At 35.1% G+C, this 21181-nt stretch overlaps 1 protein-coding gene across 2 annotated transcripts in view; it reads left to right on the top strand.

Moving 5' to 3' along the window:
* The window catches only part of ANKRD28 (ankyrin repeat domain 28), a 118932-nt gene that overhangs the window by 95617 nt on the left and 2134 nt on the right, over positions 1-21181 (top strand). For both annotated transcript variants that reach the window (XM_050709283.1, XM_035556435.2), the window contains exons 14-27: positions 839-979; positions 6802-6913; positions 7597-7623; positions 7969-8043; positions 9314-9515; positions 11025-11112; positions 11521-11638; positions 12241-12460; positions 13823-13910; positions 14007-14090; positions 14438-14583; positions 14766-14848; positions 14986-15068; positions 17369-17460. In XM_050709283.1, the coding sequence (XP_050565240.1) occupies positions 839-979; positions 6802-6913; positions 7597-7623; positions 7969-8043; positions 9314-9515; positions 11025-11112; positions 11521-11638; positions 12241-12460; positions 13823-13910; positions 14007-14090; positions 14438-14583; positions 14766-14848; positions 14986-15068; positions 17369-17460 (1559 nt within the window). The remainder of the gene's footprint in view (positions 1-838; positions 980-6801; positions 6914-7596; positions 7624-7968; positions 8044-9313; positions 9516-11024; positions 11113-11520; positions 11639-12240; positions 12461-13822; positions 13911-14006; positions 14091-14437; positions 14584-14765; positions 14849-14985; positions 15069-17368; positions 17461-21181) is intronic.

Below are 21181 nucleotides of genomic sequence, written 5' to 3'. Positions count from 1 at the left end.
TGTTGATAGTTAGTTTTAACTTACGTGTTATGCAAAACAATTATTTTGGGGGAGGAAAAAGATTAAAATAGTTAAAAATTGAGAAAAAAAATAAAAGTAATTTTAAGGGAGAGGTAGAACACTTCAAAGTGTCGGTTTCCTCAAAACTGAGTCATTTATAGTAGCAATCCATCTTTAAAAATAGAAAATTGAGTTCTGCACCATTGTGGTACTTTTGAAATTATGTGTAAACTTGTTTATTTTGAGAACTGAAGTTTAATTTATAAATTTCCTCTGAGAGTATTCAGCAATATTAATCTTTCATGGTTTCGTTAACAAGAAAACAATGTATATTTTAAAAAGTTTTCTTTAACAACGCATCTGGTATGTTATTGTAGTTTAAAAAATAATGCATGTCTGTATTAGACAAAATTCTGATCTTTTTTTTGCAGAACACATCTACTCACTAACTGTTGTATTTTGACCTTGTTTAGTTGCTGTACAGTTCTTGGATTTGTCCATATTTTTTCATGTTGCTTGGAATTACCAATATACCTAAAACCAATGTCTAATGTAAACTATTTTCCTTTATATGTTTACACAAGAAAATTCATGTAAAGCTTCTCTTAAGACAGAGTTATGTATATGTATTGGCTGACAGATACATCACCTAGATAGTGTTCTGCATTATTAAATGGCCTTAGAAAATAATTTATAATATTTATGCATTCTTCACCACAAATACTTGCTAAAAAGGGAAAGGAGTATTTAAGTTTCATTTTATTTTGCATTTTCTGTCTCTCTAGTATTATTTTGTTGTTATTTACCATTGTACTTTTTATTTAAATGTGTACTAAAGAACTCCACTCCATTATGCTGCTGCCAATTGTAATTACCAGTGCCTGTTTGCCCTTGTGGGATCTGGAGCTAGTGTGAATGACCTTGATGAGAGGGGTTGTACACCTCTGCACTATGCAGCTGCATCAGACACAGATGGAAAGTAAGTGCAATGCTTTGTACTACAGATGGTATCCTTAGAAATGTTTGGGCTGTGAATTTTGAGTACATTTTGTCTTTGGTTTTGCTGAATGCATGTTTTATACTTTTAAAGATTAAAATTGGCAGTGGCTTCTTAATTGTGTGTAAAATATTTTTGAGAAAAAATGAAATACATTGTAAATAGTAAAATGTATTGTCATTTTTTGGTTATATCCTGTAATGCAGGTGCCCTAATTGTGAACAGAGTTTTTAATCCCACCTGCTGTGTAGTGGTTGAGTAAAAATCATCCGCGAGGTTATCATGCCACTTTCTGATGGTCATAAGCAATAGGATAGTGTTAATTTAAGATCAAATTTTGACAAATGATGGTTTGTTTTGAGGAGGGTTCTTAATGTTGCCCTAAAGTCTGTGTAGTCAGTCAGAAACATGCTGTAAAACTAGTGTGTGAGTTACGGTAGGCCTAGATAGAGATGGACTAGACTTATTTAAATATAAGACTGTTTTATCCGTTGGGATTTAATTAAACTATTCATGTTTGGCATTACAACTCTCTTGTTAGTGTAAATTTTTGTGAAATACTTATGCTTTTATTTATCAAATGCATCCAGAAATCTTCAAAAATCCATAAATGCCTTTTGTGTGTGTTACTTTTGTAACTAATGGTTGTATTTAACATAGTTTTTAATTGTTTCAGTGCATACATTCAAAGCTTATGCAGATAGCACAAAATTGATGAGGTTAGGTAAACTGCAGACATCGTATGTGTCGAGCAGACTTTAGAAAGGTACCTCCTGCATGTGTACACGCTCACATGGGGGTCAGAACAGGCTGGTGTGCAGCATCACATTTCAAATGGGTACAGTGACACCTTCAGTGGAGAAGAGTGCTTTTTAGTGCTATATCGTCGTGTTTTAATACAGCGCTTTTTAAAAGGTGAGGTAGCCATTGGAATGAAGTGGTATGTAGCTTGCACATGGAGTTCTGAAGGACAAATAAAGGATATTTCCATTTAACTAATGTTTAAAGTAAATGTAGAGACAAATTTAAAAACAAAATTGATTGACATTTTTTACAAATATGTTCAATTCCCACTGGAATTTGTTGAAACAGTACCACTTTAACTACCCTTTTACAATTTGAGCTAGGATTAATTTTAGCTTCACAGTTGCTGAGAAAACTTCCAGACTATAATGGTTTTTCAGATGGCATCATTTTGCCATCTGCCTCATAAAAGGGACAAGCATGAATGATGATGGCAATATAGCAGATCTTTAGAAGATAACTCAAAGAATTGTCGCTAGCAGCCTCATAATATTACTGTTCTGACGAACAACTGGCTCTCTGCAAGACAGACTGCAAAGCAGAATGGCCTGAGGAGAAGCTTTTTATGTTGATGCAGCAAGATGATTAGTAACAGCTGGAAAACCAGGACTGCTCAGCTCATATTCAAAACAGGAAAGAAGCTAAAAATGATTACTGAGTTGGAGTATAAAGCCTGGGAAAAAATATCAGGAAATTATCTATATAGAAATTCCAAGGATATTTGTGTGCGTTTTTATAGTCTTTGTTCAGATATCTTTAAAGGCTGATTTTAGGAACAATGATGTTTTTTGTTGAAAATTATTTTCCTGTTTGTGCCCATTCGCAAATATTTATTTGGTATCCTTTAACAAATGCTTCAAATCTGGAAAATACACTAGTACGCCTTATTTTGACAATATTAGAGAGGCAAAGATGATCAGAGACTCAAATAAACTTAAGCAGCATGTTAGGGGAGAAAAAATGTCATCTTTCTATATTAGAATTATTTAATAGAGAATACACTGCTAAATAAATGGGAAATAAATTCAACTTATTTGGGCTGTCAGAAATTTTGGTTGATCTCCTTTTTCAGAGGCCTTTTGAGGACAGTTAAGTATTCAAAAGATACAAAATTAATCTCCTTGCTGGATGAGAAGAAAGAGTAAAAAATACTCATCTGTTTTGCATTGTAAAGAATGCTACTGGAGAACTTTCAGAAGACTGCTTTCTGTAGAGAATACAGTGGATTAAGTTCTGTGTGAACACACAAATGTAGAAAGTACACAAATATTGAAATCTAGATAGGTAAAGTCAGTGATGTTCTATATATTTTTGAGCCGCAAATGTTAATATAAAATCACTAATTAAAATGAACAAAGTTAGATTGGCCAAATGAAATGTAAGGATGGTAATTCTGATGTGATGGACCAAATTGACTTGGCCTTTGGTTTTTCAGAAATGTAATCCAGTTTGAATTTAAACTAAAAAACAAAACAAAACATTGTCATTAATTAAATTCAAGCATTTGTTTGCTGGGCAAATAAAAAACAAGTTAGGTGGTTAAAAGCATAGCTTCCAGTAAAGCATAGCTTTGTGTTAAGGTATGTTGAATTTATAGTAAAGTTACTTACATCTTGTGTAACGAGTTATTTTTTAAAACTGGAGAATCTATATCATTTTCTCTACCTGCTTAAGTACTTTCCTCGTGTATGCTGGGCACAATGATAAAAGTGAGAGCGCGCCTTGGCTTCACTCATCCTCTTCTCAACTTTGTAGAGAGACAGAGTACTTTGTAATTAGATACTTCTTTTGTTGATAGTTAGCTTTTTTTTTTCACCTTTTTACCCCTTCCATTTTTACCCACCTGGATTTTTTTGCTTTTAGCCTTTGACTTGATCTCCACTGAAGATTTCAGCTTTCACAAAAGAAGGGTGATTTTCCAGCCATGTGCCTTCAGTGAGGACTTTTTAGATTCACAGACAGCATTTCTTTTGGAAGAAATGGTTGTCACTGTCTAGTGTAGTGAGAATACTCCCCTCCTTTTCCATGGTGACAGTAGAAGACCGTCAGCAAATAGGATGAAAAAGCAAATGTCAGGTCTCCACTTCAACAAACTGCTGTTGTTGCATGTGAGGTTATTGGGCCCTGGGCCCATTACAGTTGTCTTACATTGAAATGAATTTCCGTGTCATCACAGCCACTACTGGGTCTCATTCTGATGGTGATCTTGTGCTTGCACTGTTCCTTTGTTGACTCCAGGCCCTCCCTTGAAAGCTCCTTTAGAAAGATTTCTGATATATCAGGGTCATCCCTCAGGAGACGACTCCTCTGGTAGAATTTCTGCCTGTATTTCTCCAAGGTTTGAATGATCAAGTTTCCTCTTTCAAGAATAGATCAGAGGTCATATTAGGATTCCTGCCTCTCAAATCTAAAACTGCTATATTCTACTGCAAGTTTTTCACAACAGCACAGCACAGAATATCGCACAACTACAAATGTTGAAATTCCTTTTTTCTTTCTCTCAGTTGCCTTTGAGATAAATGGGAACTAAAAATCTCATATTGTCAGTGTATCCAACTGACCCCTTTGTAACTACTGGTAATGATAATCTGTGAAACCTGTAGATAAACTGCGCTAATGAAGAAAGATTCCAAGCTGGATTTCATAAGAGAATTTTTTTTTTAGGATTCATATCCATTTTATTGAACTGATAAAGAAGTATTTCAATACGCCAAAAAAGGAGAAAGGATGACGGCCTGTTGTACACTTCAGAAAACCAAATGGTTTCACCAGCAAGTTCAAATTCAGCATAGTGACTAGCTATAAACATCTCTGCATTCCAAGGGCATGTATTCATGCTTCTTGACCTACAGAATCCATCTTTACAACTATCATACAAAGTATGTGTTGTGTACAAAGTAGCTTCACTTAACGATGTTCCTCAGCTATTATCAAGGCAAGGTTCTCCTGACCAGATTCACCACAGCACCAACAGTCCTAACCCAAATGTTCTAACAAACTATTTTAGAAAGACTGGAATGTCACTCTCCTTGTCTGGACTTCTGGCTGATGAAGGGGCTGTACAGAGGTTGGGTCTCTTCAGACTTTCACTTCACAGATTTTGTTCAGTTCTGATTCAGTCTCTGGAAGCCATTCTATTGCAAGATATGTTCCAAGTCTTAAGAGAGATCGTAGCACTTAAATGTACGACTGCCACCTCAGTGATGTCTTTCTTCTATTTTAGTCACAGAGCAGCATATAGCTTCATGGTAGACTACTTCACAACACAAATCTCTCTCCACTCTGGACACATGGTACCTATGCTGCTTGGTGGTCCTCTTCTGAATGGTTAGCTGGTCCTTTCAGTGGCAAGATGATCTACCCATTTCATTCTTCTTTTTGCTGTGTTGTAACAGGTAATCCTTCACAGGCAGAGATCACTTGTGGAAATCATGGATATCTCAGGGCAAAAGGGCCAGACATTTCTTACCAGCATTCTGGAGCTCAGAGCTGTGTAGAATACGTGCAGAGCTTTCTGGTATTCTCTTCAAAAATACCGTGCCCAGGTCTCAACAGAAACTCTAACCACAGTGTACAACGTTGATAAATGGCATGTTGTATATTCTCTCTTTCGCTGCTGGAAGCAAATGATCCAGTCATTCAGAATACCAGCAGATGGCTTTAATCAATTCAGCTTTGCTGAACGCTAAGTGGGAGATCAAGTCCAGTGATCTGAAGTCCAGCTGCTTCTTGTGAAGAACCAGACAGTCTGTTCTCGCATTAGGCAGGGTCATGAATTTGACTTGTTCTTGGTTCTGTTATATAGTTAAGAAGTATGTGCCTCTTCCCAGATCCTGAAGGTCCTGATTAAGGTAGGACATGGGGAGACTTTTGCAATCCTAAATGTTTGAGCAAACAGACAAATTTAGTATGAGAATCATCTTCATCTGTCAATAAGAAGTCTTTAATCTGTCTTTCTTTCCTACTCTGTTAATTCTGAATTTTCAGAGGCTTTGTAGAATCTTGATCTTGCTTAGTTGCACACCTCACCACATGGATGTTTGGAAGCCCTTGTTATCCTATCATGAGCAAGTTCCCAAATAACCTGACGCTACTCTACGACTGTTTTTTTCTCACTGGTCTCTATCTTATCCTGAAGCTCTTGAAGCTGAGATTGGATGTATACAGTAGTTTGGTTTAAGCCAACTTCCTTCCTCATTTTGTTGCTTTAGAGTTCTCATTCTCATTGTTTTTAAGCTCTGCAAAATGTTGGTTAAAGTGTAGACAACATAAAATTATGAATGAGTGGGGTTATTGGTTGGAATCATTTGGTGTGCATGTGTGGAGTCTCTCTTAAAAACAGAAAAATAGTAACCGTTCTTTAAGAGAGGGAGCTGACATTAATACCCTGTTTTTCATCCTCCTGGCTTGAGTGTCTGTAGTTGAAATTGGTGATCATGTTCTGCCTTACAACATCATGTAACAAGAGTAAGGAATGGTTAGGATATGAGTATGTCAACAACTAATTGTGTTTACTGTATATAAGTAGATATATATATAAATCAATAAATTAGTGTCTGGTATTGGAATAGAGTCTGTGATTCTATTGGACTGTGTATCCTGAAGAACTCATCTGTTTTTTCTCTTCCTTCTGTGTTAAGTACAGAAAAACATACTGATACAGTGTGGAAAATACAGAAATAGTAATCATTTATATTAACAAAGGTCTCTGCAATCTTATTAGCTAGGAGGAAAATAGCCATGGAATATTAGTTTTAGCCAAGTCAGCTGATTTAGAGGATTCAGGATGCACACAGAGAAGGATTCTTTCAGATTTTGGAAGCGTTGTGATTGACCTTAACACTTGATGTACTCAGGTGTTCTTTAGTCAATATTGTATATTAAATCAGTGTTCTTGTTTGCTGTATTCTATTTTCCAATTTAATTGGAATGATTTATCACTTACTGTAAACTTGAAATTCAACATTTAGATATATGGTTGCATATTTCAATTTAAATAGGTGCCTGGAATACTTGCTAAGAAATGATGCCAATCCAGGGATCCGAGACAAACAAGGATACAATGCAGTTCACTATTCTGCTGCTTATGGTCATCGCTTATGTCTTGAATTGGTAAGAAAACATTACAGATGAAAGCTGTAACAGCTGTTCTTACAGAGCATGATGCAAAGGCCAGGGCATTCCTCCTTCTTCATTCTTCACGTGTTAGCTTAGGTTGATAGTGTTTTTCATCCCCTGTGATAATAAATATTTAAGCACATGTTACTCTTAAAATAGAGGCAAGGTGAGGAGCTAAGATGGTAGATACCAGCTTAAAAAGATAATAAATTCCCAGATGAAGAGGTAACAGTGGTTGAGGATATGGGATATTAGTTTTGCTTTCTTTTTTTTTTAATTTAGGATACACTGCTAATTTTTTTCTTGATGGCTGAAGTAGAATAACCACAGGAATCGCACTGAGGAATGTTAAGAAATTTCACAAATGTCATCTGAAGGAGTAAATTAAAACGTAGGGAAAAGCTGTAAAGTAAGAGTGTCTTATAAAATAGTTCACATAATGCTGAGTTCTTACAGTAATTAATGGCCATACAGTAGAATTTTAGATAATAATAAGGCCTCAGGGTAGTTTTTGATGGATTCCTTTGCTTTTGTATGGGATCAAATAACATAATGTGTGTTATTTGATATGAAATGATTTTATATTTTCTGTGTTGTACAGCTTAATATTTTAATACAAATTGTACTTTCCTGTTCAAGTGTATTAAAATATGACTTCTAAATGTTTTTAATTGCAGATTGCGAGTGAAACGCCTCTAGATGTTGTAAGTGTGTATGATTTCTCACTGTTAAAATACAATACAGAAAAAGGGAGCATGTCATTTTAAAAATACTGCTGCTTATTTTTAGACTTATTCAACCATTTCTTCAATGTCTAGATGTATTACATAATTTAAATTGCAATTTAGATTTAGTTGCAGTAGTTGCCATTTGAACTCTTTAAAAGATCAAAACGGATATAGAGTTCCTAAAGAAACTGCAGTCCTATATTACTCTTTATAGTGGTCTTTATTATTTTTCAATATGTGTATGCTGGAAATAGAGCAATTATTTCTGAATGTTTTTAAAGGTGAGGGTTTTTTTCACTCACTCAAACTTTCTCTGTTAAGCTAATGGAAACATCAGGTACTGACATGCTGAATGATTCAGACAACAGAGCACCTATAAGCCCACTGCATTTAGCTGTAAGTATTTCATTCTTCAGTGATGATAGCTCATCTAATTGCAAACAGCATAGTTTTGATTCATTCTGGTTTTGGTTCGTTTGTTTTTTTATTATTAGCCTATTTAAAAACAAATAATAAATTAAACCTGAAAAATAAATATGTAATATTCCCAAATGAGCTATACAGGATGATTTTTGCATTTCACTTGAAACTTGCTGCATGGAACAGCCTTCGTTTGAAATCTTATAATTAAGATTTATGTTATATTAACATTTATGTTATATTAAAGAAACTTTTAGAAAACTCCTATAATTTTTTTTTTTTTACCATTGTTGTTTATTTTGAAGGATGTTTGTCTTTAGTGCTTCAAAGAAACTTGCAAAAATAGTAGAAGAGGGAAACTGGTGAAACTGTCTATAGAAATGTGGACTGAAAAACAAATCAGCTCAATATGTAGCTTTAATCTTTTCACTGGACTTCTAGCAATGGAAAACCCTCAGTGTACTTTCTGAAAATAGCCCAAGTCTCATGCAGTACATATATTGCTATATATATATGACAAAGGGAAAAGTAATCTAATACTGCTAAATGAAAGGAGTTAAAGAGTCTATTGCTGGAAATGAGTTTTGTCTGGGGACAGAGGTTACATATCCATGAGTAGAAATTCAAAGTTTATTATGGAAACTTTAAAACCATAGCTGCAGATATTTATTTTCGTTACTAACTTTGATACCCTGTCTTGACATACCAGCAGAGTATTGTCTATGTTTTGGTTTGATTATGATTCTTATATATCTATTCTGATCTCGTAATGTTTCATTTGCTAATTTCCTTCTGTTTTTACCAGTTATGGTTACTGTAGCTATTTGTATTGCATTTTTTGTCTTCAGAATTTTAGACCTTTACTTTTTTAGTATTTTGTTTAAAGAAATAACAGGAATTAGTTCTGTTTGCATGTGCTTGTCACTTGCAATAATATAACTAGCATAAACAACGAAACCTGCAGAATTCAAAATACCTGTGGCTGTACAAATAGGAGACAGAGACAATTTTCTGAAAGTACTTTGTTGCTGATTGAAAGCATGAAATGAAAAAACACCACCTTCCTGCTGAAATTATTTTTGAAAGTAGTTGTTACTATTTTGTAACTACTTACGTGCTGTATCAGGATCTCTTCTACATGTTAAAACAAAAATACTATCTTCAGAGTTTCATTTATGTAATCCTGGTAAGAAGGGGGGAAAATGTAAAGGACAGGAAACCTGAAGAGTTTTTTTTATTCTCTTAGGCCTACCATGGCCACCATCAAGCTCTGGAAGTGCTGGTACAGTCACTGCTGGACCTTGATGTGAGGAATAACAATGGAAGGACACCACTGGATCTTGCTGCCTTCAAGGGACACGTGGAATGTGTAGATGTGCTCATTAATCAAGGAGCGTCAATCTTGGTGAAAGATTATGTTGTAAAGAGAACCCCAATACATGCTGCAGGTATGTGCTAGCTGATAAACTCTAAAATCTGGGCTTTTGAAATGGATCATCTTCATATTTAGAAGTCTTTATTTTTAATGTTCTAAGAAATAGTGTTTAGGAATGGATGATGACTTTTTTTAAGTTACAGTTAAGGTATAGACTTAAGTTAAGACTTACAGACCTATATGGTTAATTTAAGGTGTAGACTTAACCCCATATTCACCCCATAAATCATTCCAACTTGAGGAGTGCTGTTCCATGCTACTCTCTAAACAGGTACATGCAATGGTTTAGATTGGAAGGGATGTATAACAATTTATTTCCAGCCCATGGCATTGTCCTTTTCCATTGAACTAGCAAGGCTAGTTGTACTGACAGGTGTCAATTATGTGTTCTTGTTTCTCTCCTCATCTTTCACACAGCCCAAATTTAGATACGTGAACTGTGTTGCCTGTCTTGGCAGTAAAATGCTTCTAAAAATGACTGGAGTCTTGGAGAATTCTATTAGTTTGCAAAGAGACATGAAAACTGTGCTTTGTTTTTTCCATGTTGTTAAATCACTCCTTGCTGCATGTTTTCAAATAACAGCAATCCTTTGCAGTATTTTCTCACTGCCTTTCCTAGAAACCATCTATAAATTTACTTTCTCAAAGTCTGGCATTCATGCTTTATTCTCATTTTTTCCTGTCTTTGAAAATAGGCTTATTTAAATTGACATTATAGTTATGATGTTACAGAAATGTCGCAGTAAAAAGAGCATTATGTTCAAAGCATCATTACTCTAACTGCTTCATTTGTTCTGCTCTGAGCACAAGCTATTTGACTTAGCTCCTCCTAACTTCTGTTACCATTTCTGTCAATTGGAGAGTCATGAATTGTCACCTCTTATGTGGACTGAATAGAGCAGCTGTGTGCCAGAGATATTTTCTCTTCCAACAAGCATTCATTTGTCTTTCATGAGTTGCATTTAAATGTGATTTCTCATTTGTTTTGTTTCTTTTCTTTTTCCTTTCTTTCCTTTTTTTAAACTACTTTGTTAATCCTTCTGCACACTGTTTCCTTCCCCTTCTTTCTAAATGTGATTTCAGTTGTCATTTCATAACTATGCACATGCTAACAAAACCCACGTATGATTGGCTAGGTATGTGTTTGCTTGTTTTAAGGCACAGGTAAAAGTTGTGCTAATGATTATATTTGATTATTCCTTCTTGTGGACGTTGCATAAGTATATAGATATGGTTAAATGTGTGCAACCTCATTTATATATGAGAAACAAATACCTGTTGGGAATTGACAGCTGGAATCGATTCTTTGTGATACTGTATAATCTAGAAATAATAATCATATGATTTCTAAAATCACTTTTGAGTGTTCATATTTTTTGTTTTTAATTTAAGTTAAAATAATGATAAAGCTGTACGCTGTTATCTCAAGTTATTGGGCTTTACTATGAGGAAGTTACTGGTCTATTTGAGCTGCATACTCAAAGGCAATTAATGTTAAACTTATTTTAATGATGTTTTACAGCTACAAATGGTCACTCAGAATGTTTGCGACTATTGATAGGAAATGCAGAGCCACAGAATGCAGTGGACATTCAAGATGGAAATGGACAGTAAGTTTAAAAGATATATTCTATTCTTCACAAGTCACTGCATTTTATAACATACAGTAAACTAAATAGTATTTTACATTAGTGATTTTTCATGTGTTACTTTCAAAGGAGATGATATGTGAACTAGGGCAAAAGAGAGTGCATTTTTTGCTATACACAATATTGGCAGTGAAAAATAGCCTGTTCAGTCTTATCCTAGTAACTTAAGCAGGAATTCTGAATTAGTGGAAATTAATTTATTTTCTTGAATCTAGTGGCATTCTTGGAGTGAAGGTAGTGCTAGAGAAGCTTACTGATTGTCTAAATTTTACAAGTGTTCTTCAGAAGGATAGAAGTTGTTATATTTCAGCCGAGCCCTAGTCCGTTAAATTTCCATGTAGATTTCACTTCATTTCACTCTCTGTGTAGGACTCCTCTGATGTTGTCAGTTCTCAATGGGCACACTGACTGCGTTTATTCACTCCTTAACAAAGGAGCAAACGTAGATGCCAAAGACAAGTGGGGAAGGACTGCATTGCACAGAGGGGTAAGAGAATATTCCTTTTCTGTCCTTTCCAGTATTCTACATAGTAATTTCAAATACAGATTTATTTTGTAGTGTTAATGAATTTCTCATTGTTTTCATCATGCCAATCTTAGCTTTCGATTGTCTTTTTAGTTGCTTTCAAGGGTAGCTTTTGCTTGTTTGCCACATACCCTAAAAATTCTGTTGGGCTTCCTGAGTCTCTTAATCTTACTATAAATTGTTGACTGGTATCAAAGTACAGTTTTGTCACGGGGTGTGGGTTGTATTAATGGGAGGAAGAAAATCAGAAAATCATGATGTATGCTGTAGGCCAAATAGATTTGTTTTTTAAATTTGTGCCATGTCAGATAACTGAATGAGCCCTGAAGATTTGTAGTTTATTCAGTATTATTCCAGGAAATCATCCTGTCATGAATATAATAATGCATTGCCATTTTTCCAACAGAATGGCTGTTTCAAGAAATAAAAATAACAACTGCGCTTATTTTATTATTACTTAAAAAATCTGAGACATCGCCTGTAGTTGCTTGCTGTAGTTATGCACCTTGTCTCTCTCTCTATGTGAATATTTGCAAACATGCTATTTCATCTCTCTCTCTCAGGCAGTTACTGGGCACGAGGAATGTGTGGAAGCATTGCTTCAACATGGTGCTAAGTCCTTATTACGAGACTGTAGGGGGCGAACCCCTATACACTTGTCAGCTGCATGTGGACATATAGGTGTTCTGGGAGCTCTCTTGCAGTCAGCTACATCTGTGGATGCAGTACCTGCAATAGCAGACAATCACGGCTATACATCGCTGCACTGGGCCTGTTATAATGGTAAACATGAAAGCAATGTTCTTTGGTTTAGAAGCATCTTGGGGGGAACTGACTCGTCATTTTTATTTTTTTATTAGTGCCGGAACAGCATAATCATCACATAATTATAACTTCCTCTTTAATGAATTAAGTGTTGACAGTGTTTTCACTTCAAATTTTATATGGAATATGAAGTTAAATGTCAGAATTCTCACAAAATGAATAAAAGGAGCCAAAAGTTTGAGTGAAAAGTTACGGAACAAAACAATGCTGTTGGGTACAGTGGTGTACCTACAACAGGTCTTGGAAATAATTTCATTAATAAAGATTTGTAATCTACTAACTTTGCTAACTTTTATTCATGGAGGCGCTGGTCATTTAAGGACAACTTTAATGTTGGCTAATACATGTGTATATATTTTATTGTATTCTGCAGTTAGTCATGCAGTTAGTCATATTAACTATAATTAATGAAGAAAGTGACAGAAGGAAGTTGTATATACGAATAGTTCTGAAATCCTTATATAGAAAGCATCTTTTTAACTTAACTAAGCAAAGTTAAATTGTAATCAAAGTGGTGACAAGAAGTACCCAGGTGGCTTGGTTTTGTTTTGTTTATATATATTGCGAAGTAACCTGTTCTGATGTTCATTTATTCTTATCTTCCTGGAAAGAAAGGTATTAATCAATTATAGAATTATGAAGTGTACGTTTAACTCTTATGGCTTGATCCATTTTCAAAAGTGACCACAGTGTCTGAATAAAACAGAACTGAAATATTCTTGATTTACAGAATGAAATTTTTACAGAACTTGTGAAAATGCAAATCTTCAGGTGATACTGATTGGTGAACTAATCTTCACTGCATATATGCAGCAAAGATCAAACAAATGTTTATAATTTTTAGCTACCTGCGCACTGGTGTGCTGTAGAATTTTGAGAATAATACTATGATAGGTTGAACGTGTTATTTTTAAGCTGTTGCTATGACTTTTGACTTAGTTTTTCTTCAGATTTAGCAAGACAGTGGAAAAAAAAATCCTCATATGATAGAGGCACTTTCATTTACACTTAGTGATGAATGTATAGAAGTGTTTGATAGGTGAAGATGTAAAGAACTAAACTGAATGTTCTGTGTGTTCTTCAGACAGCGTGAGATCCCTTTAAATTTCACAAAGTTTATGATGTTAAATATCACTTTGATTTTCTGGATTCTAAAAATTTCCTAGTTTCCAAACATATGCCTATCAAATATATAGCCTGTGTGTCTTTAAAACTTTCAAATAAATCATTGCTTAATCTAATTTAGGTAAATGCTTATGTTCTAATCCATAAATAGATACTTTCCCTTTTTTATAATGCCTAACTTTACATTTTCTTTAGGTCATGACAGTTGTGTAGAGCTCCTCCTGGAACAGGAAGTTTTCCAGAAAATGGAGGGAAATTCTTTCAGTCCGTTGCATTGTGCTGTGTAAGGAAGAGCAAAATTATTCTTTATAGATTTCATCACAGTATTTAACAAAAGATTTATCATTCTGTAAATAACAGTCTGTTTAATTTTTTATAGGATAAATGACAATGAAGGTGCTGCAGAAATGTTAATTGATACTCTAGGTGCTGGTATTGTAAATTCAACAGATTCAAAAGGAAGGTAAGTATGCATTTTTAATCCTATTCTGATTCAGTAAACTTGAATTAGCTTTTTATTGCGTAGACAAGTTTGGGTACGCTTAAAATTGCATCACTTTGTGCGTAGTATTTTATGTGTATTTTTTTTTCTGAATCAAATTATACCTGTATTATAAACTACACAGATAATAAAGTGATATGTATGAAACTTGAAGGTGATTATCTAAAGGCACCAGTCACAACTCCAGCAATACTGATACTAAATGATCAACTGCCCTGTCTTTTGTACCTGCACAATCACAGTTAGTATTTCTCTTCGTATGAGTTAGAAAGCCAAGCTGAACATGACCATATTTTGATTTATTGCAGGACTCCTCTTCATGCAGCAGCTTTTACAGATCATGTCGAGTGTCTACAGCTTCTGCTCAGTCACAACGCTCAAGTAAATGCTGTAGATGCTTCGGGGAAAACACCTTTAATGATGGCTGCAGAAAATGGGCAGACAAATACAGTTGGTAAAGGGAAATTTGTATGCATTTCAGTTAAGTTTGTTAGTTTTACTGCAGATAAAGTTGCCTAATAGTTATGTTATTATGGTTATATTTTGTCAAAATAACACTTTCATTTTGCACAAATGTAAGCTCTTAAAACTTTGCAGAATGTGCTTTTAGTTAATACAAATCTTTATTTCCCCCAGAGGTGCTGGTTAGCAGTGCTAAGGCTGATCTGACTTTGCAAGACAGTTCTAAGAACACAGCACTCCATTTGGCTTGCAGCAAGGTACGTGCATAGTCTCCTTTCATCAGCGCTGAGCTTTGTGTTATCAAGCGTTGTTTGCAAATAATAACATTGAAAAGGCATTCAAAGCTATTTTTGAAGAGTGTTTGTTATATGACAAATGTTTGTTCTGTATTAAGGGTCATGAAACTAGTGCCTTGTTAATACTGGAGAAGATTACGGATAGAAACCTCATCAATGCCACCAATGCAGCCTTGCAAACGTATGTATCAGCAGTGAGTGTTTTTTTCAGATTAGTTTTGGGTGTATTTCTGCTAAAACCAGTAACTTGCTCATGAAGTAGAATAATTTTCAGGTTTTTTTTTTTTCCAAATTGGTTTAATTTTGATTTAATTGCTTAACACAAAGAGTTGAACCGACGTGACTTGAAAAGGTGTTTCATTTAAACTTAAAGTTCAAATTTTAGCTGAGTAAAAACGATAATAAATAAATCTTAAAGTATTGTAAATCAGGGAATCCTGTATGGGCTTACTGCAATCCACTGACGTTACCTGTAAACCAATATTGTTGTTTTACGAATTATCTAATTTTTCAATTTAAATTCACTTGAGTTAACTTACTAGAGTCATATTAAGATTTGCTCTTCAAAGCTAGCTATTTAAAAAAAACTAGCTGAAGTATGCTTTTATTCTTCTGCATGCTTTCTGTTAGTAAAACATACCTCTTGTTCCTGAGATGGAAAACTTTAATTCGATATTATAGAGAATTCTGTATCTTCTTTCTGAAGATCTACAGTCAAGTAGAATTAAGCCTATTTAGTCCAATTATAGAGAAAACTCAAAAATGTTTAAGTATGTCATACTGTGTAATGTATTTCAGGGTGGGCTATTAAAATGACTTGTCTGCATTTTTTTCCTCTTTTAAGACTGTATCTGTATAATAGGCAATATTTGACACCTGATATGTAGCTGAATTATGCACATGAATTGTTAGACTGCTTTCATAATACTATCGTACAGGGCATTTAGGAAAGAAAACCTCTGGAACTTTAAAGTAACTAGAGTATTTTTCTGGCCTTGCATCCCCTCTGCAATCTGTCATGTTCAAAGCCCTACAGTTTCACCGACTATTCACAGAGATCTGCTTCAACCTAAGAGTTCAAGCGGGAGTTAAGATAGTAAGACTTTCCTTCCTGTGCTCTTGCTGCTCACTGTGGTGCACCTCAGGCAGCGAGAAATACCCAGAAAGCAGGAAGGGGATTGATTGCCCCATTTCTGGCTTGAACAGGAACACCTAGAGAGAAGGAAAAGCAAAAGTGAAATAGGAACAGAAGTGGGAAAGTATATTAACACAGGCTCATCTAATTCCACCCACGTGCCTTGGCTCATATAGTACGATCAACAGATGTTGTGGGGAAAAATAAGTACATATTCTCACCTCCATATAATGTTTATGTAAATTTCAAGATTTTAATAGTTGCTTAAAATGTTACCGGTTTAGCAAATGTTTTTCAGTACCTAAACTGACTGGTCTAAACAACATTCATTATAAACAGTGTCCTTCCCACTTTGTAGCAAGATAAGCGTTGCAATTGCTGGCTCTATATGAAAATTATTTTTTACACTTTTCATTGTATCAATGGTGTGCAGTAGTTCTTGAATTTTAATACTTTAACATAAGTACCATAGATACAGCGTCTCCTATTCGTGTATTCTGCATTTCTGTTCTCTAAGTGAGACAATTGTTTTCGAATCAAAATACATTTCAGTTAATTCAAACAATTTTAAGAACCTCAGAACGAATGAAGAGCAATATAAAGCAGAGTGGAAGTAAGCTGATTATTCTGTTTCCTACTGAGTGATGGCAGGATTAATTTAAGCCAGGGGGAATCAGTTCTGAAAAACTGTTGCATTTGAGGAAGGTGTAATTAGAATAGTTGAGGTAAAGCTATGCTTTCCTCGATAGATCAAGTCACCACAAAACAGAGTTACGGTTAATAGATTGAGGTTTTGAAAAGTAATTTGTTTTTCTTCTTGCTTCATGCATTATAAACTTTTCATCTCTAGTCACAATGGAATATAGTGGTTTCTAAAAGGCAGATTGATTAAATGCTTCTGCATCTCTTAAAAGCATTTGTATGCAATAAAATGTGACTACCATGCTGCTGTTTGTATTTGAATGATTATTGCCAGTGACATACAGTAACTCTCAGATGAGACGCTTACTGTTAAAACAGTGAAGGATTTATTAATAGTAAAGTATATTTTTTCTGACTTTTTAACGCGATAAAGTGCATAAATAGGCACGTCATTTCTAGCAGCTACTTCCCCATAGTGTGTTTCCATAAAAAAAAAAAGTGCACAGTTGTTATTTTATAGTTTATTTGCAGTGAGAAAAGAGATTTGCAGTCTTTTTTCTGATCGTGGTTATTGTATATGCTGTATTTGGACAATGTGTAAATGACATACAAATTCTTCAATAATCATTTAAGTAGATGCAAGCTACCTGTGTTATTTATTATCTTGTCCTAAGTTTTATATACCAGCTTGCTTTCCTCCTCAGGCCTCTGCATGTTGCTGCTCGAAACGGACTAACGGTTGTAGTTCAAGAACTTTTAGGAAAGGGAGCAAGTGTACTTGCTGTAGATGAAAATGGTAAGAATAAATTTAACTTTATTTCCCCGTAAGGAACTGTGGTTTTAAACTCAGCTCACTGAAAAGCAACAACCATTTGGAAATTTCATATAATACTTGCAGTAGGTTCCCCCATGCAAAAAGTGTTGTGTTGGTGATGGATCGTTTTAGAAAAGCAGCAGAAGTGTAAGGAGAATTAAAGCTTTCAGAACAATACAGGTCATGGTATAGAAAGGTTTGGTTTAAATTTATGGTCTGATAATGTATATGCTATAAATACACTTGCTCTGGTGTACTGGAAACAGAAAAACATAATACTCAGAGTAAAATAAAACTTTCAGCTGTTAAGCTGGATTGAATTGCCATCCATTTTGTCAGGTGTTAGTATTGGTGTTAGTTTTTAAAAGCAAGTATGAATTACAGGTCCCAGTAGCTGGGTCTCAAGTTACTGGCTCATTAGAATTTTTTGTTACATAGGAGTAAGAAAAAGCAACTGCTTTATCACAGAGAATGAATTCTGTAGCTTATAAGGACAAAAGAAAAGGAGATCTACTGACTTCTTATTTGCATATTTTCACATAAGGAATCTGTGGTCCTGCAAAGCTGTGCTGTTAAGAGATACTCTCCTGTTTTTATGCTATACTCCAATATGCCTTTAAAACGAAAACAGTAGCTTGTTTGTTTTCTTCCCAGAAAGGATGTGTGATTAGTTCTGATTAGATTTCCATTTTGGAAAGATTTTCCTTTCTTGATATTTACAGTGATTTTCCTTTTACAGTGTTTCTCAAATTATACTGCTTATAGTGAATTAAAGATCATTCCTCCCCTAAAATAGGGTATACAGGGGTAACTGCTAAATGAAACTCTCTAAAGTGAAAAGATGGGAAGACACTGTTTGCTTGCTTGTTTGCTTGTTTGTTTTGCTTCTCGTTATAAGTGTGCTAATTGGAGACATGATTTGGCTTTTTTTTTTTTTTTTTTTTTTTTGTGGGCTTTTCATGTGCAGCCAGTCAGTCCAATGATAAAGCAGATCTTTAACATAACAGAGAAAAAAGTTGTTTGCATAGAAGTCACGTTTCTCTGGCAGCTTGGGGATCTAACTGTAGTGTGTTAAACTTCTTTTAAATTCTGCTAATATTTTAAATTTTAAAACAACTCTGAGTGCTACCTACTCTAGTTCCCCTCTGTGGTTCCTAGCATTTCTTTCTAGTAGCACTTACTTTGTTTATAAAATCTTAAGACCCCCTTAAGAATATTGCTAATAAATTCTTTGTCTCTCAGGTGAATGTGCCAGCTTAAAGTTCAGTGTAGACAAAGTGATGAATACTTTGAGCTGTGAGAGAGCAAGGGAAATATTTATGGGATTTATCAGTTTACCTATTTTACCTGTCATTTTACATTTTTCTTAATTCTTAGAAGTATTAGTATGTCAGCACTTTGCTAAACCCGTTGCAAAAGTTTTCTTGATTTCCATAGTATACCTTTTATATTAAATGGAAAAGCTGGCAGTAGCAATAGCCAGGCTCTGCTTTGGGTCTGTTTGTCTTGGATTTTCACATCTACTGCTAGAGTGTAAGTGTTTCTAAAGCAAAAAGAAAAAAATGGTTACATTATTTGATACAAATATAGACAAACTTAGGATGTTTTTCAATTATTATTATTAGAAAGGCTTGAAAGAGTATGATTCCTTCCTTTTTGAGGGCAGGAGGGTGAAAGCTATCTGCTTAGCAAAACAGACTGAAGAAATAGGCAAAGAAATAGGCACTGGAATGTTGTGCATCAATACTGATGTTCTCTAACATAGCTCAGATAAAAGTAGTGATCTGCCACACAAGCTTAACGTTTCAGGTAGAACTAGATAAAATTGGAGGTAAAGTTTCAGTTATTTTCCATGGCAGTGTGCCTTGATATATAGAATACGTAACTAGCAGAATCTTAGCTTGGTATGGAGTGGGCGTATCTTTATCTTTGATTGACCCTTTCTATAAAGGCTGCATTGAGGTGTGGTGTTTTTTTTGTTATTGCGTGTTTGTTCTTGTTGGTTTTTGTTCTTTTCGGTTTACAAGCAGTATGTATTTATCTATTTGTGTAAAACTACTTAATAGCCCTCTGCTGCTGTATCTGAGCTGCAGAAAATTACTTGACTGAAAAAAATGAGCTTTTAAAAAGGAAACTAGCTTTACGCCAATTCTCCGCATTGTAAAAGCTCTATATTTTAAATCATACCACTTCTGTTACAGAGCATCTCTTAATGTGGTGAGAACACTTTTGAGAGGTGTAAGAACAAATGTCTTTGGAAAAAATGTCATCTTCCTGGTTCTCAAAAGATTACTTGCAACTGAAACAACAAATAATCTGTGCCGCATGCTTCCCAGACGTAGTCATGCTGAGGGTTCATTCTTATTTCTGTACCAGTTCTCACTGAAGTATTTCAGTTCTTTTCCCATGGTTCCAAGATTGTCTTGATGAAAGTTTGCCATCAATTGCATCTGAAAAAAATATATTGAATTTTACATTATTTATGCAAGTTTACCTGTCTTGAAAGAAATTACTACCTTTTTCTTTCATTTGGTACCAGCTGAAGTTTTATTTTTGGTCATTTAGTCAACTTTTCAAGGTTTTTTTTTTTCACTATTTAACTTACTAGCCTAGCTAGATTTCCTGGGACTTTTTGTGTCTTATTAGTGTGCATTAGTCTTATTAAGACTTTTGTGTGTCGTATTAGTGTGCACTACAGTAGTCGAAGGCGATATTCTCTAACTCCAGAGATTGACAAAATGAGGAGGTTTATGCCATTTTCTGGATTCTTCATTGCCATGCTCATTGGCCTATCAGTGCTTTAAAAGTAAAAAAGTGGAAGAGAGAAAAATGTGACTAGTTCTTTTCAAGAAAGAAAAGAACCAGCTCCAGGGAGACCTTCGATCGGCCTTCCAATACCTAAAGGGGGCCTAGAGGAAAGCTGGGGAGGGACTCTTTCTCAGGGAGTGTAGCAATAGGACAAGGAGTAACGGCTTCAAACTAAAAGAGGGTAGGTTTAGATTAAATATAAGGAGGAAATTCTTCACTATGAGGGTGGTGAGGCACTGGAGCAGGTTGCCCAGAGAAGCCGTGGATGCCCTATCCCTGGAAGTGCCCAAGGCCAGGCTGGATGGGGCTTTGGGCAACCTGGTCAGGTGGGAGGTGTCCCTGCCATGGCAGGGGGTTGGAACCAGATGATCTTTAAGGGCCCTTCCAACCCAAACCATTCTGTGATTCAAGTTTTCTTTTGCTCATATGCCAGTTTGTATTTGAGGTCTTCTCCTGTTTTCTGGAAGAATTTTTTCTTGTAAATGCCTACCAGATGACTCATGTCTCAGATGACTTTCTTCTCTTTCCCAAGTGTAAGACTTCATTCAGTTTATCTCAAGAACTTTCTTTGCACTGACCACATTAATAAACCTCTGATTTTCCTGTTGGCACCTTCATGGAAACTTTGAAATCCCAGGGGAAGGTGCAGCTCTGCACTTGGGCAGGAAGAGCACTGGTCTTGAAGCAGTGTTCAGCACGCAAGCTCCATTTTCTGTTGTGCTAGAAAGCTGTGTGATAGTGATTTTTTTTTTTTCCCCAGAGGTACAAGAGTATTCAAGATCTTAACAAGAAGCAATCTTTTAAAAAAAACAGCCCACCAAACTCTGGGATGTTTTCGTACCTAAAATCTTTAAAAAAAAAAAATACAAACTGATAATGCATTTAATTTTAAGTT

The sequence above is a fragment of the Cygnus atratus genome, chromosome 2 (genome assembly GCF_013377495.2).
Source record: "Cygnus atratus isolate AKBS03 ecotype Queensland, Australia chromosome 2, CAtr_DNAZoo_HiC_assembly, whole genome shotgun sequence".
Classification (NCBI taxonomy): Eukaryota; Metazoa; Chordata; class Aves; order Anseriformes; family Anatidae; genus Cygnus; species Cygnus atratus.
Note: the sequence above shows the minus strand (reverse complement) of the source record. Positions and strands in the feature narration are given on the sequence as shown.